At 36.6% G+C, this 27,042-nt stretch overlaps 2 protein-coding genes across 5 annotated transcripts in view; one reads left to right on the plus strand and one right to left on the minus strand.

The window, feature by feature from the left end:
* Window positions 1-25,790, plus strand: part of LOC113402759 (catenin alpha) — a 53,754-nt gene extending 27,964 nt beyond the window's left edge. The window contains exons 15-23 of one of the 4 annotated variants that reach the window (XM_064220172.1): window positions 13,070-13,221; window positions 13,813-13,882; window positions 16,482-16,549; window positions 17,102-17,283; window positions 18,161-18,266; window positions 18,802-18,936; window positions 19,574-19,690; window positions 23,905-24,068; window positions 24,918-25,789. In XM_064220172.1, the coding sequence (XP_064076242.1) occupies window positions 13,070-13,221; window positions 13,813-13,882; window positions 16,482-16,549; window positions 17,102-17,283; window positions 18,161-18,266; window positions 18,802-18,936; window positions 19,574-19,690; window positions 23,905-24,068; window position 24,918 (995 nt within the window). In that variant the 3' untranslated portion in view covers window positions 24,919-25,789. Of the gene's footprint in view, window positions 1-13,069; window positions 13,222-13,812; window positions 13,883-14,993; window positions 15,067-16,481; window positions 16,550-17,101; window positions 17,284-18,160; window positions 18,267-18,801; window positions 18,937-19,573; window positions 19,691-23,904; window positions 24,070-24,917 lie in introns of those variants that run through there. The other 3 variants (XM_064220169.1, XM_064220171.1, XM_064220170.1) reach the window with 3 other exon arrangements.
* LOC113393632 (uncharacterized) lies at window positions 613-9,342 on the minus strand. Its single transcript, XM_064220159.1, has 7 exons — window positions 9,149-9,342; window positions 7,060-8,303; window positions 5,661-5,864; window positions 5,229-5,256; window positions 4,722-4,991; window positions 1,541-2,784; window positions 613-802 (listed from the first exon to the last, which is right to left on the minus strand). Exons 1-7 carry the CDS (start codon window positions 9,326-9,328, stop codon window positions 613-615), a joined length of 3,360 nt encoding a protein of 1,119 aa, XP_064076229.1. The 5' UTR covers window positions 9,329-9,342.
* Window positions 25,791-27,042: the final 1,252 nt, after the last annotated feature.

Below are 27,042 nucleotides of genomic sequence, written 5' to 3' on the forward strand. Positions count from 1 at the left end.
GAAAAATAAAACGAATATGTGTTATACAAATAATTTAAATATAATCGCGTTATGTTCACACGAATAAGTAAATTTAGATTTCGACCCATCGTTATAAAATGTTAACAACACAAATATTATCAGTCTATTCTATAATTGTAATGCAAGAATATATTAAAGTTAATTTTGAAAAAGATTCCGAAATGTATTCCTCAAATCTATCGCAATGCTTCACTGAATAAACTACTAAACCGATAATGATAAAACTTATACCAGAAGATGCAGCACGTTTCGGAGAAAGGTTCAGTATATAATATTATTATATCAGTAACTACGTTTCGCATTTTAACTTTAGATCATTGACTCATAGAATTATTTTCTTGTAACGAAATACATCAAATAACAAATGGCAAACTACTGGCTATTGGTCGTCAGGATTTAGCCATAAAAAGTATCTTGTCCTTCCTCGGAGTTCAAGCTTGCTTCATACAAAATCTTATCAAATTCGGTTCAGTGGTTTCGCCGCGAAAGAGTAATAAACAGACAGACAGAGTTACTTGCATTTGTAATATTAGTTTTTGTATAGTATTTTTTTGTGAAATAAATAATAATAAAAACATAGTATAGCCGCCATCAATTTTCATTTCGATATTTGAGCTTCAGTTCATTGGCCCTGAAGAACAGTTCCCAGAAAGCCAATCTGTCGTGGAAAGGTCTCCTCTTCAGCGTCAATTCCTCGTCGATGTCCAGATAGTTGTATGTTTCGTTTGTTACCGGAATCCATTTGAACGGGAGGAGCTCTGTGGTGTCTGGTGTTGGATTTCTGGAATTATACGAGAAATGTGTTTGGGTTTAGTGTTGGTTGATTCTCTTTGAGGATTCAAGAGGAATGGAAATGTCTCGCTTCTGGGACGATGTTTCCGTTTTGAGGAGAAGATGCTTTCAAAAGATTGGTCGCGACCTTTACCTTCAACGTCGAGCACGATACGAATATATAAGTATGAGATGATGAATGAGAGTAATTAATGAGATTCTTGCCGGTTCTTCTCGGTATAAACTACATTTCGTTCCGCTGTTAAAAAATCACAATAAATAATCTGGAAATTGTAAGTTTATGAAATTTAAACAAAATATAGAAGCACTTTTGAATCGTCATGTACATGTGTTATAATATCAAATGCAACTTGTTTAAATGAAAATTCAACGGTATATTTGTGTATAACTTTAAGATGGCCCGCTTTATTCATGCAATAATATGTTACTAGATGTTAAACCATCGATGTTATCCGGTCTTTTTGTATTAGGACTGGTGACTTTAGCAATTATTTAATTCTGTAACATGACGATTCAAAAGTTCCTATACGAGCCTTCTTGAAATTTTGATTTGATTTGATCTGAAAATCTAATTATATTTAATGATACCTTTTTGTAAACTTCAATCCTCTATAAATGTGTTTGACTTTGACCTTAAGCTGTACATAAAGTTACTATCCATTATAGCTAAGGTATTCCACATAAAAAAAAACTACATAATAAAAAGAACCTTACTCCCAAAACCTACCCGTATTTGACAAAATTTGTCCAAAGCGTGGTCATCTGGTCAATGATCCTCTGATCGTCTTCCGAGGGCGTTGCTTTGTCGTAGGACAGATCGAAAAGGTAACCGATTTCGTCAGCATGCGATGCACCCTCAGCACCGACATTTGCATTATTCTTCGCAAAGTTCCTTCCTCCACTGTATGAGAAGACATAATAGAAGATATCCTTGGCACCATTCTCGAGGAACTTCTTCAAACTCCTCTGAACGGGATACGTGAAACGGTAGTCGGAACTGAAATCAGTGATGCTGCTCTTTACTTCGTCGCTCACCTCCTCATCACCGATGTAAAAGTGTCGAATGATGTCTTCCATCGCGGCGAAATCGTCATCGTAATTGAAGTTGATCTCCAATAGATCGTTGAAGACGTTCAAGTATTTATCGACAGTTTTGTCAGCGTAATTAACAAGTTCCTCGTTATTATTGTAACCGGTTAGAACTGGTATGTTTCTCACTTTAGGTACGTCCAGGTTCTGTGGGTGATCAGTTAGGAAACCTTCGTCGTCATCGAATTCTTTTTCAACGCAAGCACGGAACTTTATTTCCAATTCGGAAGTGGCTGCGATAACCAATTTCGTATCAACATCTTTAAGGAATGCTAATGCTTCAGATACTTCGTCTGTTTGAAAACCTAAATGTTCAGCGATTTTAAGAGGAGCAGTTGAATCCGATTCTACTAAAGCCCAAGGAGACAGTGCTGAACCACTTTGCAAGATTACCTGGTTGAACAACCTCTCCTGGTTAGAGTATAAGTGGTATTCAATAGCCGCGGCCCCCGCGCTTTCGCCCATCAAGGTAATCTTATTGGTATCGCCCCCAAAATAGCCAATGTTATCTTTCACCCAACGCATGGCCAAGAGTTGGTCTTTAAGACCTTGGTTTCCGGGAACGTCTGGTGTGTCTAAACACATGAAACCGTATGGCCCTAATCTGTAATTAAGGGTGACAAGGATTACGTCATGTTGGATGAGAAACTTTGGACCGTATAGGTATCTGTTCGCAAAGCCAATGGTGAAGCCCCCGCCGTATATCCAGACCAGGACTGGCAGCTTGTTCCTGCTACTGGCTTTATTTGGCACGTATATATTTAAATGCAAACAGTCCAGATCTCCGACGATAGTGTTACCGAACTCTTCGACTTGTGGACATATCGCCGAATCATCGTAAGCTTCGAAGATGTCGTCGAATTTGGGGTAAGGGTTCGCGTTCTGAAACAAAAAGTAATTATTAAGTGTTACACATGCATATTATACACACACACACACACACACACACACACATACCAGTGTGTGTGCAAACACAGGTTCATATATTATCACTCTCATAATTAATGCGATGGTAAATCAGAAGTTACCGGAATAAGTTCAGGCGCGGGACAAATAGCTTTGCGTGTTTTTCGACTCCCAACTTCCAGACTACTGAGAAACTTTCGCCAGAAGAATCCAATATTTTTTTATCGGGTCGACCTGGGATTTAAACCTGGGACCTCGGGCCCTGCGGTCTTGTATCACACTGGGTAGTGTTATAAAAGAGAATAATCAAGGAAGTAAATGTACATCATATTATATATGTAATAAAATAAAATACTGCCTTTTGAAATATGCTATAATTATAGCTATTTGTAAATGGTCAGTTTAATGGCAATTCACCACCGCCCATAGATATTTTACATTACATTAGCAGCCTGTAAATTTCCTACTCCTGGGCTAAGGCCTCCTCTCCCTTTGAGGAGAAGGTTTGGAGCATATTCCACCACGCAGAATTTCGTTAAAATTAGACACATGCAGGTTTCCTCACGATGTTTTCCTTCACCGCCGAGCACGAGATGAATTATAAACACAAATTAAGCACATGAAAATTCAGTGGTGCCTGCCTGCGTTTGAACCCGAAATCATCGTTTAAGATGCATGTGTTCTAACCACTGGGCTATCTCGGCTTCAGACATGACAGGCATTGTAAGAAATTTTAACCATCCCTTATATCGTCGATGCGCCCATTGTGTCTGTAATTACACTGGGTCACTCACCATCCAAACACAACAATACTAAGCATTGTTATGTTGATGTAAAATCAAAGCTGAAACTTTTCGCGTGACCATCATACAAGACACGCCCTGTTTTTATCAAAATCGAATATTTCAATATTTATCTCAATCTGTAGTCAAGTGCTAACTTGACACATATATGAGATTAGATCCTGCTGTTACTGAAAAATATCTTGCGATTATAAACTTCACTAGTTGCTCTCCGCGGTTTCACCCGAGGGCTACAGCTTGTTAAATGATCAATGATTGGACTATAATAAGTGAAACATTTTTTTCAGTTCCGATTGATAGCATTTTTTTTTATTTTGGTTGGTGGATGGGTAAAAGGGTCACAAACATTGGCGCCTTAAGAATTTTTAACAATGTTATGTTATGACCATTGTATTTAAACTGACTCACTCACTTGACACAACCTAGACGGGTTTGCACAAAGCACTACTACCAAGTAAAGTATTGTTACTTATAATATACTACCGACCCGCCCCGGCTTCGCACGGGTGCAATGCAGATACGAAGTATACTACAGAATGTCTTACAACGTTCACAGCTTTTTTGTCATTAGACACAAAAAACCGCTATGTTCCTGCATTTCAAATATATAATTAATATCTTCGAAAATATTAATTTAAATTACATGCTGATTAATGATGTGTTGCTTTAAATAAGCCATTATTTCACGTAAAAAGTAAGGGATAAAAAATGGTTATTGTGGGTTATCCCTAAAAGATAGACATATACTGTCGCTGACTATTAAAAAAAAACACATCAAAATCCGTTGTGTAATTTTAAAGATCAAAGATACACAGGGACAGTAGACAGCGGTAAGCGACTTTGATTTATTCTATGTAATGAAGTGTCACATCATCAAATGTACAAACATCCCCACTGATAAAATTATTAATACGCAGGGAAACACATTTTTAGTAGTATGCCAGTAAATACACTTTATGAAAGTATATATAATTCTACTGTAAGTGTACCTGTCACACGGATCTGCTCCTTAACGACTTCAATAAGTTAAAGATTAGTCTGCCCAAAAAATTAACATAAAATATCGACTCAAAAATAAGAAATCCGTATTGAAGTAATAGTAATATTTACCCCAAAAGGATTGTCCTCGTTGACCTGAGCATATGGTATGCCCAAAAACATGGAGTAGTCGCCATCATCAGCCCTGAGACCTCTAATCAGACCCTGCTGCGTGTCTACCAGGGGATCCAATCTGATGGCACCTTGCGTGAACCCAATCACCAGCACCAGAACCCAAGCTGTTGCCCACATCTTCGAAACTTGTGTAATGAAATCACATTGACTTTGAATAGATCTTAGATGGCGTTTATCAGATAAGGTTATCGGATCTGGAAAGATAGATTAATACCTATTGATACTAAGCTGGAAACAATTGATATTATATTTTGCTATCATTTACTCTTAACACAATCACAATAAAAATGAACCATGTATTTAACATTCTAGTTTCTGTCTGCGATTTCGCCTGTGATGGAATGGGGGGGGGGGGTAGGCGTAGGTAAACTATGTTATTTATTGCTCATGATAACTTGTATGCGTGTTCAGTTGAGTGGTTAACGGAAAGCGTTAAAAACAAACTTGTACGTACAATATTAGTAAGAATTGACTGTAACGACGGTTCACATTTTCTGATCGATACTAATATTAAAAATGCAAATGTTACTCTGTCTGTCTGTCGCTCTTTCAGGGCCTAAAAACTGAACCGAATTTAATCAAATTTTTGTATGAAACAAGCTACATCTCCTAAGGTCATTGGTTTCTGTTTACGACGACCAACTCTTAAAACGCGTTCGAAGCCGCGGTCGATAACTGGTTTTATAACAAAAAATTGACAACCTATTACGATAACTAATTTATAAATGCAAAGTGACTTTGATTGTCCGTTTGTTGCGCTTAATATTTACGATCGTGTAATGTTCGCGAATTACCTAAGATAAAAAAAACAACGATTAACGGGCAACTCATCATTTATTTACAGTCGACAAAACAAAACTAAATGTTGAAATAAACTAGTAATAAATGTCGTCGTTTCTCGTCAAGTCCTTGAGTCTGTGCTCGTTCGCTGTGTAGAAGAGCTCCCAGAATGCGAGTCTGCTGTTGAAAGGTCTCGATATCATCGTCATATCTGAGTCTATGTTCAAGCAGGGCACAGTTCCATCTGTGATCGGTTCCCATGTCACAGGTAGCAGTTCCGTTTCGTATGGTACTGGTTTTCTGGAAAGTTCGAAATTTATTGCATTTGTGATATCATCAATGTAATACTTAACTCTTTAATAAGTCGAATCGATGTGTCAATTGGGACATACTATAATATTTGAAGTGTGAATGTCGATATTAATGTTCTTCATAACGGTACGGGAAGTTAAACTCTGGTAAGGCTTTGTGCAAATCCGTCTGATTAGGTAACACCTACTCATCAGATATTCTACCGCCAAACAACACTCAGTAATTTTGTGTTCCGACTTGAAGGGTAAGCTGAGATACAGGCACAAGGGACATAAAATTTAGTTCTTTAGTTATCATTTCTTACCGTAGCTATGTCTTTTGGCGGTGGTGACTTTATATCGGTATAATACTTTATGCTCATTCATGGAATACGAACAAATCAAATATTTGGTAAAGAAAGAAAAGGAAAGATCGATCTTCAGTTGAGAACCTGCTCTTTCAAAAATCTGATGGAGTAACCACGAGATGGAATGACTAATAATTTAATTATTGTATAATATATGATGATATATCTGATGGTAGGTGGTCAGCACTTCATTGACATTAGTGCTGTAAGAAATATTAACCATTCCACCAAGGAGAGATCCATTTTTAGTTGGGAACCTGCTGTTCCATAAATTTGATTTGAAAAAACCACGAGATGGGATATATTTTGATTTCGAATAATAGGAATTCTTTATATTTGTCACATAAGTTAAATGTCGAGTAATGTTCGTCGTGTATATCTACTCCATGATAAAGAGTAACTGTGATTTTCACCAGTTCTTCTCGGTGAGACCTACATTTCGAATCGTTGGCGTTATATTTAATTCAATACTGTAACATACGACATGTAAGACACATCAAAAGTGCTTGAATGACTACAATAAATATCCAATTGATTAAATAATATATAATTTTCATTAAATTTTGGAAAAGAATACTGAGTTTTTTGCCGGTTCTTCTCGGTAGAACATACATTCCGAACTGGTGGTAATATTACGTTTACTAAAATTCTGTAAAATTACGATTCAACGGTGCTTGTAAAAGCCTATTTGAATTAAGTATATTTTGAAACGACTATTCCTTGAATTATGAGAAAGAGTATACTAGGCGCACCTGCGCTTGCGCACCATAATGGCCTGATGCCATATCGAAAATAGGTTAGGAAGATGAAAACAGTACCAAAATGTTTGTAACGTACCTGTATTTAGCGAAGTTCGTCCAAATTGTCGTCATACGATCAATGACCATTTGATCTTCGGCTGATGGAGCAGTTCTATCATCACTCATAACAAACAAGTATCCGAGTTCGTCACCATGCGAAGCGCCTTCCAAACTTATGTTATATTCATTCTTTATATAATTCAAATCTCCATCATATGAAAACAAATATTGATATATACTATTAGCGCCATTTTGCAAAAGTTTTCCCAAACTCATCTGTAAAGGGTTATTGTAAAAGAAATCGCCCTTGAAATCTATTATATTGGCGTTGTCATCTTCGCTCAGATTTGCATTGGATACGTAAAAATTGCGGACGACGTCAACCATTTGATCGAAACCCTCGTCATATTTGAAGACCGATCCGACTGTTTCGCGGAAATAATTTGGATTTTCAATGTAATCGTAAGGGCTCTTCGCGTTCAATAATAAACCTTCGCGGTTTGTGTATCCAGCGAGTACGTTTATACCGTTCACTTTCGGCGTGTCTGTTCTGTAAGGCATTTCGACCAATATGCTCTCGACATTTTCGAATTCCTTCTCTAAACATAAAGTAAATTTCATTGATAACTTTGACGTCGCAGCGATTACCAATTTAGGATCTGCCGTCGATAGGAACTCTAAAGCTTCGGTGTTGTTGTCAGTTTGCAAACCTAATTGTTCGACGATTTTAATCGGAGCATTCAAGTCGGGCTCTGAAATAACTTGAGGTTTTAACAGTGTCCCGCTTTGTAGGATAACATTGTTGAATAGTTTTTCTGTTTTGGATAGGATGTGAGCTTCAATTGAAGTGCTTCCAGCGCTTTCACCCATTAGGGTTATTTTGTTAACGTCGCCACCGAACGATGCGATGTTATCTCTGATCCATCGTAAAGCTCTTAGCTGGTCTTTGAGACCTTGATTGCCTGGTACTTCTGGAGTATCGAGGCACATGAAACCATATACGCCAAGTCTGTAGTTTGGGGCTACGACTATGACGTCATGTTTGACTAAATATTTACCCCCGAAATAGTTTTGCTTGTTGTAGCCTACGCTGAATCCACCGCCGTGAAGCCACACGATTACGGGTAATTTATTTCTAAAACTGGCTTTGTTTGGTACGTAGATGTTGAGACGTAAGCAATCTAGGTTTCCGATGGGATCGCTGGCCAGCATTTGAGGGCATTCCGGTGGATCTTCATACGCTTCGTATATTGCATCGGAGTACGGGTAAGGTTCAGCGACCTGGAATGTATATTTCATATCGGTCATGTAATATATTAGAAAAGCGTTGATGGTCTAATAGGTATCATACGATTTTAGCGAAGTCTGCGAGTTCAGACCCGCGTAAGCACTACTAAGTTTTGTTCCTCCTTCCCTATTCAATCATTCTCATAATCAGATAGGACGGCAAATCCGTCACGACTGGCAAGGGTTGAAGCGCAGGTCTAATGGCTTTTTGTGCTTTCCGAGGCACGGGAGTGAACACACTCCTTTACATACATACATACATACATAACTTCTATACTCCGGACTATCACTGAGAATTTTTCAATAAAAATGTTGATCCAGATAAAATAAATGAAACCTAGAAATTAGGGTTCTGCGGCCTTATATCTAACCACTAGACCAACAAGGCAGTCAATAAAATATATTTTATATATAAATAATATAAGTAACTACTAAGCACTACTTATCGCCCGCGTGATAGGAGGGGGTGGTTTTAGGTATAAAAATAGCTTATGTCGGTAGGCGGACGAGCAAATGGGCCACCTGATGGTAAGTGGTCACCACCGCCCATAGACAATAGCGTTGTAAGAAATATTAACCATTCCTTACATCACCAATGCGCCACCAAACTTGGGAACCAAGATGTTATATCCCTTGTGCCTGTAGTTTCACTGGCTCACTCACCCTTAAAACCGGAACATAACAATACTGAGTACTGCCGTTTGGCGGTAGAATTCGACCTTGAGGTTTGTACCAAATTTTATAAAATGTTTGATTCAGTAGCAATGACCATGATAACGTCTCAGACAGAGTTACTCTCTCATTTATAATATTAGTGTAGTACAGATTATAATACGTACCCCAAATGGATTCTGTTCATTGATCCTGGCGTAAGGTATACCCAGAAATAGAGAATAGTCTTCGTCAGTCCTCAGACCTTTGACTAGACCCTGGGTAGGCAGGTAGACCACCAAGGGATCCAATCGAACATCGCCTTTGACGTAACTAAACGCCAAGAGAACGAACAGGCTGCTCCACATCGTAAAATGAATTATATCGAAATTGCTAATTACTCAATTTATACTAGGTTATTCCAACTGAAAACATACGTGACGGTATTGCGTGCGTTTCCGACGCGTTCGGTTGAATTCTTATCATTTCGCTAGTAATTATTATTGCAACGAAATCTTTCTATCACATACGGCTTTATATAGCAGTATTTAAACTATTTTTCATATATCGTTTATTCACACGGGATATTAACTAACATCTCATCACCATCAAATTATTCTATTTTTTTTTTTAATAATAATCCATAGACATTAGTCAGACAATAATCCATAGGCCATAGACATCGGCACCGTTAGAAATATTAGTCATTAAAGGGATGGTCCTATCATTTAAGGAATGTAGAATTTGCCATCAGAATAGAAAAGAAAAACTTGGAATGACAAAGAGTAGACGTCGAAATGGAGTGACTTCTTCAGTTGAGGAGATCTTGTAGAAGTGAATCTGTTTGTTATCCTTTCACGCTTAAGCCCCTGAACCGTTTAGATGAAATTTTTGTATGGAGATAGTTCGAGTCCAGGGAAAAATGTAGGACAGTTTTTATTAACCCTCGAGAAGTGAAATGGGGCGTGGCAGTTTGTGCGTTAAAGTTGAAGTTTTATCAATTTCGCGTGAGCGTGAGCTTATATAGTACAGCATATAAAGGTATATTATTATAGTTACAAATTACATTTTTCTTATGTAAACGTCGAAATATATGCCTATTGAAATAATTTATTGTGAAAGATGATCAATATATATTATATATTGAGTTAAATAAACAAAAGCATGTTTTATTATAATGAAATACAGCAACTGAATATATAGTACACGCGTTCACGAGACAATAGAGTGCGGACGGAGCGACGTGACGGTATGAGAGAGCGCCGTGACGTTTGCCATTTTTGAATTATCACGTTTTTTAGATTTTTTTTTTAAAAAAAGTATCAATACAAATCTTTTTTTTTTTTTTTTTCTGATTTATAAAAACGAATAAACACTGGTTGTTTGTCAATATTAAAACAATAATTGACGATAGAATGATTTTTTGAATATTCGCAGTCGGAATCTTGGCGTTATAAGCTTATCCCTACGTCTCGTGGACGTACAATGATTATCACTGATCCTATCAAGTGATCAATGCTACCGTGAATATAAATAATATTGTTGTAAATATATTGTGACGCAACAGCGAGTATTCCTACTCTGTTAATAACATCCCGAAGGGAGTAACAAGAAAGATATTCAATATATCTGTGGCGTTACGCAATAGTAATGAGTAACCCCGAGCAGTCAGACAGCAGATGCTACGAGTTTATTAATATTGAATAAATAAATATTGGACAACATCACATACATTACTCTGATCCCAATGTAAGTAGCTAAAGCACTTGTGTTATGGAAGATCAGAAGTAACGACGGTACCACAAACACCCAGACCCAAGACAATATAGAAAAGTAATGATTTTTTTCTACATCGACTCGGCCGGGAATCGAACCCGGGACCTTGGAGCGGCGTACCCATGAAAACCGGTGTGCACACTACTCGACCACGGAGGTCGTCTTTGTTAATTGTATGTTCACATATTCAAATCCAATGTATAATATGAAGTCTTAGTAAAAAAAGAAACAAAATAAATATTCAATTTAAATAAATTAGCATCGAAGGTCTGTTTATTAAGAGTTCAAGGTGCGTATAAATTAATTTAATTCGAATCGTACGAAATATTTGATGAGATGTTTTTGAACGAAGTTATTTAACGCGGCTTACGAGCTCACGTAAGGGAATAGCGTTGTTCCAGGCGACTCTTCCGTCTCTTTCACTCTATCTCTGACTCTTTCTATTTTATGTACAGTTTTATTTATTTTTATTTTTTTTATGGTATCGGTAGGTGGACGAGCAAATGGGCCACCTGATGGTAAGTGGTCACCACCACCCATAGACAATGGCGCTGTAAGAAATATTAACCATTCCTTACATCACCAATGCGCCACCAACCTCGGGAACTAAGATGTTACGTCCCTTGTGCCTGTAGTTACACTGGCTCACTCACCCTTCAAACCGGAACACAACAATACTGAGTATTGCTGTTTGGCGGTAGAATATCTGATGAGTGGGTGGTACCTACCCAGACGGGCTTGCACAAAGCCCTACCACCAAGTAAAATTATTCAAACTTTTGTTTTGTTTTTTTTATTAACAAATTCATCATTGCCACTTAATTATTATAAAAGTTTGTTGATTTATTTAATCGTGTCTGTTATCATTACACAGTATAAAACAGAGTCGCTTACCGCTGTCTGTCCCTGTGTATGCTTAGATCTTTAAAATTACACAACGGATTTTGATGCGGTTTTTTTTAATAGACAGATCGATTCACTATTACATAATATATATATATTATATACAGCTAAAGTATCTTCGTTCCAACCGGGAATCCCACGACAGCTCTCGTTTTTTTTTTTTTTTAACATTTATATTCACATTTCAAGGGCTTGAGATATTAATTGTCTTCCGTATTATGTCAAAAGTATATGTAATATAATTTCAATCTTACAATCGTTTTGTCTAAACCAGATGTTGGTATTTGTTGAATTTTTTTGTCATGTTTTAATTTTTTTTTTTTGTTTTTATATATGTATTTAGCAAGGTTGTGCAATTTGAATGTGTTAAAAAATAGAGCAATGACGTTTTGTTTGCGGGCGTTAATAACTGCACCACAGTTTTACACTAGTGTTGCACATCGATAGCCCACTATCGCTAAACTATCAATAGACTATGGGTAGTTAAGGTGTTAGAGATACTATCGATAGTACCGATAGTATCGATGGGGAGCTATCGATGAGCAATACTATCGATAGTATTACTTTTAACCTAAACTATCGATAGTTCAAAATTATCGATAGTATCAATAGTATCGCTGCTCCCAATAGTATTGCATACAGAGAGCTATATATCGATAATATCGATAGTATTGCTCACGGAGAGCTATCGATAGTATTGATCAAAACGATACTAACGATAGTACTATCGATATCCTGAATAGTTTTCGAGGTCAACTATCGATAGTCAAACTATCGAAAGTTCTGCAACGCTGTTTTACACTGTCGCAGTTGTTAATCGTCCAATATGATGCTTAAATAAATAAATTATTATTATTGTTGTTGTTTAACAATGTAATTGTGATCGTGTCAAATGCATTAACGCAAAGAGACCTCTGCAGTAGCTCGATTTGAGCTCAATATTATAAGGTCGTATTTCCGTGCCTTTAGTGTGCGACTAAAATCGATTCCAAAAATACTTTCAATATCATTTTCAATAGATTATATCGAAGCAATAAAATATTGGTCAAAGTCTGAAAATCTGTTAATATTTATAAAATTTTGTTATTTTTTTTTCTATGGAACTGACAATAATGTAAGGTAATATAATAACCCTTCAAAATCTTAATATGAAATGAGAGCCAAGTTCAATATTATGATATAGGCCTTGGTTGTCGACTTCAACGACAAAAGAAGTGATACCTGAATGGGTGCCAAGTTCAATGATCAGTCCTGAAATTTATTTATAACTACATAAAATATAATTTCTGTTTATAACTTAAGATAATATATTGTAGCCTAAGGTCTGACTATTTCATGGTCCTGAACATGGTCCGCGGGAAATAGCTAGTAATTGATAAATTAGTTTTACGTTATTATATTTATAAATAAAATTTTAATTTTATTTTCCAGTGATGTCAAAGTTCGCCGTCCGTGTCGACGCGGCGGTGTCTGCGCTCGGAGACGGCGCGGGCGCGGGCCTCGACGAAAACGACTTCATCGACGCGTCGCGTCTCGTTTACGACGCAGTGCGTGAGATACGACGTGCCGTGCTCATGAATAGGGTAAGATATGGGGAAGTTTTCTGGGTAGAAACACCCACTCATCACCAAAAAATATATTCAATCTGCCCTTTAACAAATTTAAAAATTTTATTAAGACTAAATGAATCAAGAATTGAAAAAGATATTTATTAAAATAATACATATTTTTTAGAAAAAAAAACCGCCTGAATTTAGGTTCCATCACTTGGGATCGAACAATGATTGTGAATAACATCGTTGTAAATCTGTTTATTTTAAAAAAAACAACTATGTATTCAAAAACGCTTCATTGTAAAGTTTATTTGAATTAAATACATTTGATTTGATTGGATTTGATTCAACACGCGTCAGTATGATTGTCAACACGTCTAGAATATATCTAAGTAAGGTTTAATATATGAGTTCCCTTCTAAATAAATCGTTTGAATATCCAGAGGTAAAGTTAAAATAATTGAGTTTCATCATAGCAATGTTAATAAATATAAAGGTTGACTTTGAAAAAATATAGTCCGAGAGGCAAGACGCATAAAACGTTTTGAATTTCTTAATGAAGTCTCACATTGCATATGACAAGGCTTGGATTAATTAAACAATTGATGAATTTGCGTGTAGGATGAGGAGGAACTCGATCCGGAAGACGTCGATTTAGACGAACAATACACGTTGGAGACGAGGAGCAAATGTAAGACGTTACGTCTGTACGATAGTGCTTTGACCGTTGCATGTTTTCGTTTCTGTGTTCGACAAATGTATGTTGGTAAACGGCATGCGTCGTCCGGACTACGTTTGTGTGGGAATAGATTTTATGTTTTTTTATTAGATTATATTACAAAGCGTAAATAGGTCGTTTGAGTTAGATTTGATATTTGTAAGTTCGTAAACTGTTTTGTTTTATGGAAACGAAGTTCTTTCATGCGCCTCACATTAGATTGGAGTAAGAGAGGGGAGATATGGTTCCCCTTGAGGGCGCATAATGCCTTTTGCTTACGTGACGTTTTCTGCCAGTTGACTCAACTGTATGCCGCGTAATAGAACTTCGTTCCAGAAACAATTACGGCTGGCTACCAGTTATTCAGAATCGATTGTTTACGCTTTGTTTATGCACTCTCGTCCATTTACAGCTTCCGTGTATTCATCTGTTGGTATTTTTTTTTTTGTTGTGTTAATGTTTTTTTTGCAATCGCTGTGATTCGTTTCATAAATAACATTGTGATTGGTGGAATATGAAATATCAATATCGTTTACTACAAGGGATTGTTAGAGTGGACAGTGTGGGGGGGGGTCGAAGTCATCTTCGCCTTGAAGAGAGTTCCGCCGGGCCATGAACGGAGCACTGGACGTGAGGGGTCGTGTCCGCGGATGCGTTATATCGACACGATCCCGCAGCCTCTCCGATCTCAGCACCGGCGGCAATCGCAGTGGTTTTAGTGGGTAGAAAACCGACAAAAACTGGTTTTGAATGAAAGGAATCTCCAAGGAATTTGATTGGCTACTTTTTAATGCGTAGCACCTGATGATCGACATCTACAACGCGAGCTAAGCCGGGGCGACAACTCTATGCGACGAAATTAACCTTACGCCACAAAGTATTCATACGTTACTGTCAACGCTCATAATGAAAAAAGTTAAAAAAATATATTGTATTACAACATAATGGTTTATATAACGTTATCGTTAAAAGATAATTTTTCGAAATTTATATTTGGGGGGGGGGACGTCGTTGCGATTTTGTTGATATTCCACCAATGACGTCACTCATCGCATGCTTCTTTGTGTTGTCTTTGCATGTGTAGACGAGCGATGACCTCGACACTGATACCGAGTTCGAGCCCGTCGAGGATATGACGATGGAAACGAGGAGCCGCTGTGAGTACGATGCGACCAGTAGCTTTTTTTTTTTGTATATTCTGTAAGAGCTACGTGTATAAATTTGGAAGGTTTATTTTCATAGTGAAACTTTTTTATGTATAAAGATGTAAATTTGATTGCAACGTTTGTGTGTAACGATTTCGATGTATAAAGGTTTCACTCGTGTAATTTGTATTGTATGTAATTGCTTTTTTTGTCAGTATTTTGTACAGTTGATAATGTTTTCGGAAAACGAGTTCAAGTCACCTGGTTTGGTCAATCGTAGTTTTGATGAATTATTGCATTTATGTTCAATATTTCATTATTATTTATTATATAAGAGTTAATAAAATTAAAATAATAAAGCGTCTATAACGCAACGTTTTACGCGCCGCCTAGCGATGTAAAAAGTCGCAGGATCGATCCTGACCCCTTGGGCTATTGTCGTCCCCACTCCTACACAAGTGATAAGTTTAAAACTAGGGGTATAATATTAATAATTCCTTAATTAATTTGAGGCATTGCTCCGATTCCGAAGTTCTGGGCTCAAAGTCCAGGTTGAGCCGTTATAGAGTTATTTTTGTTGAAAAAAATCTCAGTCACAGTCTGGAGCATGGAAGTTGGAAGTGTACACTCCTGTGCCTTGGAAAGCATGTAAATCCGTTGTTAATCTGTCTGAACTCTTTCCGGTCGTGTCGGATTTGCCGTCCCATCGGATTATGAGAGTGAGGGAATGTAGGGCGTACCTGTGTTTGCGCACAAATTTGGTAGCTATAATATGTGCTGTGTCTCCCTGAAGATTTACCGTCGTTACCAAAATCCGTCAGAACGTCTTCAATGACCATTCAAGAGGGACTAAAAAACTGAATTATAGTGTTTTGTTTGGTTAGATACAACCTACTCATCACATATTCCTAGCACAAGGAATATGTCGTCTCAGTTCACCATCAGGTGACAAAATTTCCTGTCCGCCTTTTAAATAAAATAAAATAAAAGCGGCACAGGATATATTAAAGTGTACAATTCTCTCACTCTCATAATGAGATAAGACAGCTAAATCGTCATGAACGGAAATAGTTCAGGCGCAGAACTAACTATCCGTGCTTTCCGAGGCACGTCAGTGCAAACATTGCCAACTTCCACAGTCCAGGTTGCTATTTAAAACCCCAACCTGCTCGGGATCTGTGGACTTTTAATCTAGCCACCAGTCTCGACCAACACATACATAAAGCCAAGTTAATCTACGTGAATCAGAGGGAAGGGGGATTATTACTGTCACTTAACCATAACCACGTGACTTGACAACGTTTCCTTAAAGAATAAATCGATCATTTTCTTATTCTAAAATTTGTCTAAACGAACGAATATATTGAATCAACTCTGGTGGAAGAAAATTGTGATTTCTTTTTTTAAATTTTACTTTAATCTTCCAGCGAGCGCTCACACCGGTGAGCATGGTGTGGACGAATATCCGGACATTAGTGGCATTACTAATGCTAGGGTAAGTTTATTTTTAATTTTAGTTACAAGTTATATATTGTAGGACTTTAAATCCCTTTAGGATCAAATCCGACTTAACTAAATGTTGCTCTTAGTGAGAGTATTTCATTATATATATATAGTAATCGTTGCAGAAAACTTTAATAGTGTGATACAGGTTTGCTAGACCAAATTTATATGTACGAATAAAATTGCAGCCTGTAATCTGCTATGCGAGTTCGAAAGCGGGTTCAAACTCAGGAAAGCATCACTGAAACTCCATGATTATTTTGTGTTTATGTCGTGCTCGGCGGTGACGGTAGACATCGTGAAGAAACCTGCATGTGTCTGATTTCAATGATCATACCACATGTTTATCTTCCAACCCGTCATTGGAGCAGCGTGCTGGAATTAAGTCCGAACCTTCTCCTTCTCCTCAAAGGAGACCTTGGCCCAGTAGTGGGACCTTTACAAGCTGTTACTAAATGTCCCAAACGGCCTCTTAAGGAGAAAGTTCGCTCACGATTCATCTGTTATAACTTCTGCGTCATTAAATATCTCGATGACCCGACAGGAGGCAATGCGTAAGATGACGGAGGAGGACAAGCGCAAGATCCTGCAGCAAGTGGAACTCTTCAGACGCGAGAAGATGACGTTCGACAACGAGGTCGCGAAGTGGGACGACGCCGGAAACGACATCATCATGCTGGCCAAGCACATGTGCATGATCATGCTGGAGATGACGGACTTCACGAGGTTTCTTTTTTTTTTTTTGGTATAATTCGGCGGTCAAGCATATGGGCCACCTGATGGTAAGTGGTCACCACCGCCCATAGCCAATGGCGTTGTAAGTAACCTTGTATTAACCTTGGTAACTAAGATGTTATATCTTGGGCCTGTAGTTACACCGGCTCATTCACTCTTCAAACCGGAACACAACGATACTGAGTACTGTTGTTTGGCGGTAGAATATCTGATGGCTTTGCATCAAGCCCTACCACCAAGTAAAACCAACTAAAAATGTCCACTAGTTCTAGTTCAGGAGTTGAACTCTTCTAATAGATCCTCGAAGATTGTGTGGAGTTATATTTAAAAGGACTTGCGGACTTAGTATTTGTTGATTTTATATGTAAACTCTGGTATTAAAATGGTGGCAAAGGTAACTACTGCGTTTCTTGGTGGTTCTTCTCTGTAAAATCTACTTTCCGAACAACTGACATCCATTCTTATTTAATTCAATTGTAAAATGATGATACAAAATGCTTTTATGGGCATACTTGAATGAGGAATATTTTGGTTTTGAATTTTATAAAGCCACCGGCTTAGAGAAGATTCCAAAATGATTTTCCTATTGACGTTCCTCGAATCAACTAATTTTCTTAGAACCGTTTCAAATGTTCTTTACATGACAATCACTTATCTCTTTTCAATTGTTATTTCTTTGGCAGTCCTTGCCAGTAACAGTCAAATCGAGGATAGTTCGCACTCAAACTTTATTTAGAGACGAAACAACGCTTAACGGTTCTCTGACCAGCGCCATCTATTAAGGGCCTAAATTGTTGTAGTAAAAGAGACCTTATTACTAAAACAATAGAACTTCAAATCGTAACACATGATCTCGTCCTATAACCAGAGGTCGAGGCCCGCTCAAGACTACGATGGACGTCATCAACGCCGCTAAAAAAATATCTGAAGCTGGTACCAAGCTGGACAAGCTCACGCGCGAGATCGCTGAACAGGTGAGCGACTTGAAATACTTATCGATCTAATACTAGTCATATCCCCCCCCCCCCCCTAATCAAAAGTTTGGAATTATATTATACAATTTATTTATTATACAATTTATATAATTATACAATTATTTTTTTTCTTTTATATGTTAGGTTAGTAAACGAATTATGATATGATGATTTTGGTCGTACTCTCTATTCCTCTGCTGTTATATTTAAATTGGCTAGTTTTAGGTGCAGGATCAAAGATTTGATCTACTCTCCGAGGTATGGTAGGGTAAATACTGCCAGCTTACAAACTCAATAACTTTGATTGGTTGACCATATGGTGTATAACCTCAAGATGATGAACCACTACACTAAAATGACACACATTGAATTTAACAGCTACTGGATACCCGTGATGGAACAAGTTTCAATCTCCTGAGGAGAAGCCATAGCCGAGAAATGACTTTTTAATAAAATTAATACAACGGTTTATTTCCATAAACACAAGTTTATTTATTTCGCTTCGAAGTTCTCATTTGACCCGTTCCGATTCCAGTGCCCCGAGTCGTCGACGAAGCAGGACCTGCTGGCGTACCTGCAGCGCATCGCGCTCTACTGCCACCAGATACAGATCACCAGCAAGGTGAAGGCCGACGTGCAGAACATCTCCGGGGAGCTCATCGTTAGCGGGGTGAGATGAGTCTTGATCTGCGCAGTAGTACATTGTTAGATCTCTTTGGATTGGGGCAGGAGTCGGGGCGCCGAGGCACGCGATTGGTCCGTCAGTTTATGCTTGTCGTCTATTGGACTCTGACTTGTCGTTCGGCTACTGTGATTTGCCCAAAAGTAGTTAAGGCGTAACAAACTTTTGCATTTTATAATGTTAATCAGATGTAAGTCGATTCAGGATGTTTTGTATATTTCAATGGCAGGTAGAGGAGGGATAAACAAACCTTAGATTTACATTTTACCATGAAATAGGGGATATACTTGATCGTAAAAAAATTACCACCTTTTTTCAAGATGGTGGAGAAAACTTATGGGAAATCTTGGTCGACAAGTTTTAAGTTAAGGGTTTCCAAACTACTTTTCGTATAAGAGGACACAGATCTAACTATTGACTTTCTTGCCGGTTCTTCTCGGTAGAATCTACTTTCCGAATCGGTGGTAAATTTACATTTAATTCAAAATTGTAACATGTAGATTCTAAAGTGCTTTTATGAGCGTACTAAAGAAGATTTTGTTTTTGTGCCTTCTAGATTCACATGCGGTTACATACTAAGTCTTCACGTAATGATTGTACTTATATGTAAATGTCTGATTTCCAGCTCGACAGCGCGACATCTCTGATCCAAGCCGCGAAGAATCTAATGAACGCCGTCGTCCTCACTGTGAAGGCGTCCTACGTGGCCTCCACCAAGTACACGAGGCAGGGCACCATCGCTGTGAGTACCCGACAACGCCGCACTTACGCAACACACGGACATCCATTCAAACAATTCATTCCAATGGCAGGACGAGTTGAGATAAACATTACATTTATATTCCGTGAGATTTAATAGTTCTGATATGTTAAACACTAAAAACAGTTCTCGACTAATATATCTTTATTTATAATACAACACTATTCCATACACTTTAATATTACTTCCCAAGTTCCGATAGCAGTTTCGTCAACATCTAAAACATACATACATTATTAAGATCTCGACAGATTCTGTCGTTCCAATTCAAGGTCACGGATGAATGTTTATCTTATGTCCTGTCGTTGGAATCGGCTTTTCTTAGAAAGGTTTTATAATATATTTCAAGATTTTAAACCGGGTGGATTGAGCCCACCCGATGTCAAATACCATGGCAATTTTTATTACAACTAAAAATATATTTAAATAATTATTTTTAAAAACGTTTACAATTAACAGTGGAAGAATGTAGGGGGGTTAGACTGAATTGTACTAACAGAAATCTTATATGAGTAACTTATATACAGCATGTGTTATAATATAAATCGAGCTTGAATATCGCTTTATAAAGCGCTGAAACCGCTTAAGACGCTTCTGATAGTTCAATATTGTGATTGGTATTAGAATGAATTAATACGCTTTAGATTGCTATATAATATTGTTTAGTTAATACCACAAGAGACTTAACATCTAAGTTGTCATTGTTGAAAGTTCTTGGTGCAAGGTGGGAGGGTTCCACCCACCCCACCGACTCATCGTATATTGTACCGCCAAGCAGCAATGCTTTGTATTCCGGTGTTCCGGTTTTAAGTGTTTTAGTGTAACTGCATGCACAAGGGACATAACATCTTAGTTCCCGAGGTTGGTGGCGCATGGGCGATGTAAGGAATGGTTAATATTACTTACAGCGCTAAAATCTATGCGTGGTGGTCTTATCATCTTGTGGACCATTTGCAGGTCCACCAACCTGATGAAACGAAACAATTATAATGATTCTTTAGCTATGGGTGAGGGTTTCCTAGAGAAAAAGAAAATCTTATAATGCGAGCAACTATGGGTTGATGTAGTTACATGTAGGGAGGTTTTTCTTACTTCTTCCGCTTTATTTACTTGAGTAAAGGAGAATCTTAAAGGGGGGGGTCGTATTGTTTCATTATCTTTATACTAGAAAATAAATTCTTATTGATAAATGAATGGGTCGGCCTATTGAATTAGGATTTCATGGTAAATGATTCTCAGAGACAGCCAGCTGTGGGGAAGTTAACGCTGATTCGACTTAAAGTATATATATGTCATAGTAACGCATATATTGTATAAAGCTTTTAAACATATTATATTAATTGAAATAATATATTTTTATTTCCTTGCGGGCAGAACAACTATGTAAGTTTGTGTTTATATTGAATGGTAATTATTATTATTATTTATTTATTTATTGCATGATTTAATAGCTTAATTGACTTCCTGCGAGCCCTGTGACGCTACACGGGCTTGCACGAAGTTACACTGGTGTCTGACCGAAGGTCGATTTTTGGCTGAAGTCAAAGGTTTAACTTAACAAACCCTAAGAAATTAAATAAAAGAATCTTTAAAGAGTGTTTGTGTGCTAAAATGTATTATAACACTAATGACTTCTTAGGTGATCGCACGCCCTGAAAATGAGATGATCGCCTTCAGACTGTTTCAAATAACGAAAATGTATTTTTTGTTATAACAATTATTATAAAACAAAAAAACTCGTCGAGTCAATTTCGCCGGTTCGTCTCAGGTCCGAGGTGTTTGTTTCCGAACAGATGGTAGATTTTCTGACTTTCAATGAGCAATCGTAACGCTTCTATATTCAATAAACATTTTTGTCTTAGACTTCGGTCGAAGGTCACTGTATCGTAAAATTCGTTCGGACACTACAAAGTATTCAGCATTCTATCGTATAAATATTACTTTTAATAATTTTTATTTTCGTGTTGCCTCTGTGAATTTAATAACATTTTTCTAACCGTACTTGCACGAGTTGATTGATCTGCACATCGTCGCTTAAACTCTCATATTTTGTTTAAGCTAAAGAAATGTATGGTACGAATTTACGAATCAAACTGTTGAACGATCCATCATAGACTATGGTTAGATATAAGGCCACAGATTCCGGGTTCAAATCCCAAACCGGGCCGATAAAAAGTCGCAAGAGTGTACACTCCCGAGTCTCGGAAAGCACGTAAAGCCATTGGTCAGAGAGAGAGCACCTGTGTTTACCCACTTGTCCATTTCAATTGCTGATTAATTATCATTGAATTTGAGTTTTACTTATAAATATACAGAAACATGAAAGCGGAAACAACTTAAACCTTCTCCGGAACGCGATTCTGATATAAGTTTTACGTATATCGGCTTAGTAGCTTCAGTCAGACGTAAACATTTATTAGTATAGTTTGTTATTTACTATGTTTATATATAATATGACCGATATATAGTTACGTAAGTATTATATAGTCAGTAGTGCTTTTATATATATACATATAATAAAATCGGAGTGTCTGTTTGTAATATTAAAATAATCGCGTTTTACTAAATGCATATGTATGTATACACGGTACATATACCTAAATAACATTTTTTACAATTTTTGTCTGTCTGTCTGTCTGTTTGTTCCGGCTAATCTCTGGAATGGCTGTAACGATTTCGACGGGACTTTCACTGGCAGATAGCTGATGATTTTATTTTAGAATTATATATAGAATGAAAATAAAGTCACGCTTTTTTTATAAATTCAAACACGCACGAATTCGCGGGCACAGCTAGTCACCAATATAATGTGTCCCGAATCGCACTAAATTTACCAAAAAAAAAAAAAACACTAAAATAGTGTACTTTAATCTAATAAACGAAAGTAACATACAAAATTAAAGGCAAGTCGTGGTCGCTGAACATTAGAGTCCAGTCAGTAGGGACAGCATCTTCCATCAAGAGGTGTAATGCTTCTATATTCACCATAAGATTGATTCGATCCAAGGTGGCGGTTAAAGGCCACTCGTCAAGGTCACGAATTAAAACGACTCGTTTTAAAATCCTCACTGACTGATTGGACTTTATAAAGTAAGAAAAGGGAATACATAATAATTAAAGTGATTAATTGTATTCGCTTTTGTTGCTACGCTTTAATGTTGCGAGCGTTCCATCTGTCTTTTGTCTTATTTTTGAATAAAGTTAAAAGTTTGGATATGTTATAATGAATTACGTTATGAAATATTTACATGTTTGAACAATGTAACCATACTTGTTTAAAAAGTATTATTGTTCTGTGGACGGTACAAGACGTTTCTTTTTAATCAATGACTTACAAAAGCACGACGTGTCTTGTTTTTCCTTTCTCTCAAAGCAATGTAACTTATATTTTATTATCGATGAATTAAGGTTGAATTTCGACCAAAGGGCGACTATTGTTAAATACTTCGTGGCTTTGCCCTACTCTATATGGTAATTCCAAATCTTTTAATCTCTTTCTTTTTCTATCTGTCCCTATAATAAAAGATTATTGAACCTCGTTTCTTGTTATGGATTTATAGTTACATTTTTATTCCTTGATATTAATTTAATCATTCACAAAAGTTATTAATTTATTTCATTGTTTCTGTTACTTAATCTTAATATATCGAAAGCATCTTCGTTTCAACTGTTTTCATATTAATTCTTGTATGTTAGCCGTGTGTGTCATAATTAAGATATTCCAGACTGTTCCATTCTATTTTACGTTTAAAATATTTAGTAATTTGTGTTTGAATGATTTGAATGTTTTTAAGTAAATTAATTATTAAATTTATAAAGTTACTTTATATGTTGAATGTGATGTTCTAGACATACGAAACTATTAAATTAATTAGATATATAGATATAGCACATATTTCACTATGAATTTGTTAAATATTTCTTCGTAAAGTATATTTATGTTTAGATGTATAAAAAAAGGGGTCGTTCCAAATCACTCGGTGTTACTGTTTATGACGTTTTCCAAACGTTAATTTAATTGGACTGACAAGTAACCGTTTTCTCATGTCAATCGAATCAAAATCCAAGAATTCGTGTCTAAACACACACATAAAGAAACATTGTCCAACTTACCTGAACCATGTGTTTTGTGAACGCTCCCGAACAACATGATATTATATTCATATTTAAAAAAAAAATAACATATTAAATTCCAGTCGCCGATAGTCGTGTGGCGCATGAAGGCGCCCGAGAAGAAGCCGCTGATACGCCCCGAGAAGCCGGAGGAAGTTAGGGCGAAGGTCCGCAGAGGCAGCCAGAAGAAGCAGCCGAGCCCCATACACGCGCTGGCGGAGTTCCAGAGCCCGGCCGACAGCGTCTAGTGAGTCAACTCCCGCTGTATTGTGGCAGGAGGAGGACGTATAAACAAAGTCTAGATAAACACATTCTACGTTCAATAATAACTCTGCTATATTGTGCGCTACAAACAGTTCTTGATTAATAGATATTTCTTTCTAATACAACATTGTTCCACTTAACTACTTATAGTCACTTGCAAAGTACCGATAATTTCGCCGACTGTCAAAACACACACAGAGTATTTAAATCTCGACCAATGATGTCGCATAAAGTCAAGGTCAAATTTGTTTGGTTATCCTTACTCCTCCTGCCGTTGGAAAGGACTATGCATGCTTGTGATACGACATACTTTAAACGTTCTCCTTAGAGGCAGTGATTCCAACTGATACAGAATCTTCTCACTGTCCTAGCGGGTACTTCAAGTTCCCCTAAACGTCAATTGAAACCCCTAAAATGTTTGTTCTACACCCTGTTGAGAGTTAATTTCATTTATAAATACATTTAAGTAATTAAAAGTAGCTGTGTGGCTAGCATTTGCGTGGGTGCGTTTTACACATACTGACACTAATTCACGATGAAATAGTGACAATGAAATTATACAATTTTTATTTTTCATTTCTTAACATTTTTTGTCTACATTTTCGTTTCATACTTTTTTTGCTTTTAGTACTTTTACACCCTAAAATTCCCTGTACACCTTGATACCACCAAAATTTTGAGAGAAAACCCCCATGTTGGCATCACTGCTTAGAGGGTATTAACCCAACTATTGGCAAATTAACCTTATTAGTTAAAATTCAAACATTTATTTAGTAAACAATCAAACTGAAAATATTTCAATATAATTTTAATTGTGTGTAATCTATTTCAGATCGCGTCGAAGTTCATAAATTTAAAAGAACGTGATTTTATTTATTATTAAATAAATACATTTTAAATATGTATATTAATAAACGTGTGACGTTACACTGATATCGCTGTCTCGTTCGCACCGATGTATCGTCGTCGAATAGCCGAATATTCGGCGTAACTCACTTGTGATTGGTTCTCTCGTTCATATAAAACCTCACTAATAAAACTTGTATATTTATTCTCTGTCTCCTTCTATTCCATTGTGATGGAAGCATGTCTGAGAGAGAAGACGAATATGCAATTTGTAATAATGACTTGAGTATATAACGTCCGGTCGTTGAAATCATGCGTTCGTGTCGAATGGTCGAGGTAACTTTACATTTGAAGGGTGGGGGGGGGGCTTTGTTAATTACTCAATGTTAAGACATTAAAGCGTAACAGAAATACTGTCGCATTTTTAATCCAAAATACGCGGTTTAATCATTAGTTTATGAGTTTTGTTCACGACTGTACAGACGAAAGTAACCATCTCAACGGCCGGACTTTATATGGTGAATCATTTAAGGGGGTCGTCTGGTAACGTGTTCAAAATTCATTTCACAATAAGTCAATTGTTATAACGTAAATGTCGTATGTAAATTAAATTAAACTTTCGGCCCCCCCTTAATATATACAGACTGACGAACCGAAAATATAACAGCATTTATGTGGACTATGCATTATGTTTGTATATCATACGCTTATGTGTAGAAGAGATGTCTTAGCAATTTATTTGGGCAAAAACGTTTGACAAACATTTGGTAAAGATTTGACATTCAATTGGCAATCTTTTGATGTACACGTTGGGCAAACATTTGACCATATCTATGAGGATTTTTTTTTTATTGTAACAGAAAGACAAATATATATATGTTTATTTAATAAGTTATAATTGTAGTGAACTATATGAATAGTATTTTTTCGTTTAATTCGTACAAAAATCGCTCATTATTTAATTAAGTTTCGAAAATTAACATACATCCGTTTATTTTATAAAATTATATTGGAACTGATGACTAACATGGCTAACACATATTGACAGTCTCTTCAATATGGCTGCAATTTCAAATTAACCGAATACTGTAGTTTATATTTCAAGCATAAAAAATTCTACTAACTCACGAAGGCGCGCCTCCGCGTTTAATTTAATAAAAAAAAATCAATAACAAATGTCATCAAATTTGTATTGTTTTTCTGTCTCTACTCATAGTCGTATCACGCACACTAAGACAATTTATAACTAAAGTTTTTGTGCAACTTCAGTTATGTGTGCAGGTCAAAGCTAGCGAATTGATTTTAAATTCATTCCACACAACCGTTAGTTATGACATATCTGTACACAATTTCGGTACCGATGGTAAAACAATAAAAAAAAATATTAGTAAATGGATTAAATAAAACCGTATTTCTTATAATTTTCTATTTATTATTAATAATAATATTATATTTATATCATGTTCATTACATAACACATGAACTTAATAAAATTGACTGCACTGTTATGGCATATCCGCCATATTGAGTATGTCTGTTGTTATATTTCTTTGTCAATTACATTATGATATTAGACCCGTTGTAGTAGGTAATGAAAAACAATTAATAATAAAAACATTACTATTTTTTAAGAGAAAGTGTGAAATTATAAAACTCGACTGCATTATATGAATTAATTTCATACTAATATGTTCAGTCGTTCAAAAGTTGTAGAATAAATAAACTCACATACATGAACTCTGATCACATTACTCTTTTAGGGAGTCGTGTATTTAAATTAAAAAGAACCAATATATGGTACTAAAATTGTAATTGCACACACAAACATAACATATATATGAACACAGCTGACGTGCACAGCACGTTTATTGCTTAACTTATAACTACGTAAATACGCTTCTAAAGTCACAGACACACATACTGTAGAAAATATACTTATTTCGGCCTACAATTAGCTCTTATTGACAAGTGACTGTAGTGTGATTAGGACATTTTGATATTTGGATACACTTTTAAGGGTTAGTCAGTCAGTATAACTACAGGCACAATGGACGTAACATCTTAGTTCTATTGGTGATCTAAGGAATGGTCCCGACTTCCTACAGCGCCTA

Source organism: Vanessa tameamea, chromosome 31 (assembly GCF_037043105.1).
Source record: "Vanessa tameamea isolate UH-Manoa-2023 chromosome 31, ilVanTame1 primary haplotype, whole genome shotgun sequence".
NCBI lineage: Eukaryota > Metazoa > Arthropoda > Insecta > Lepidoptera > Nymphalidae > Vanessa > Vanessa tameamea.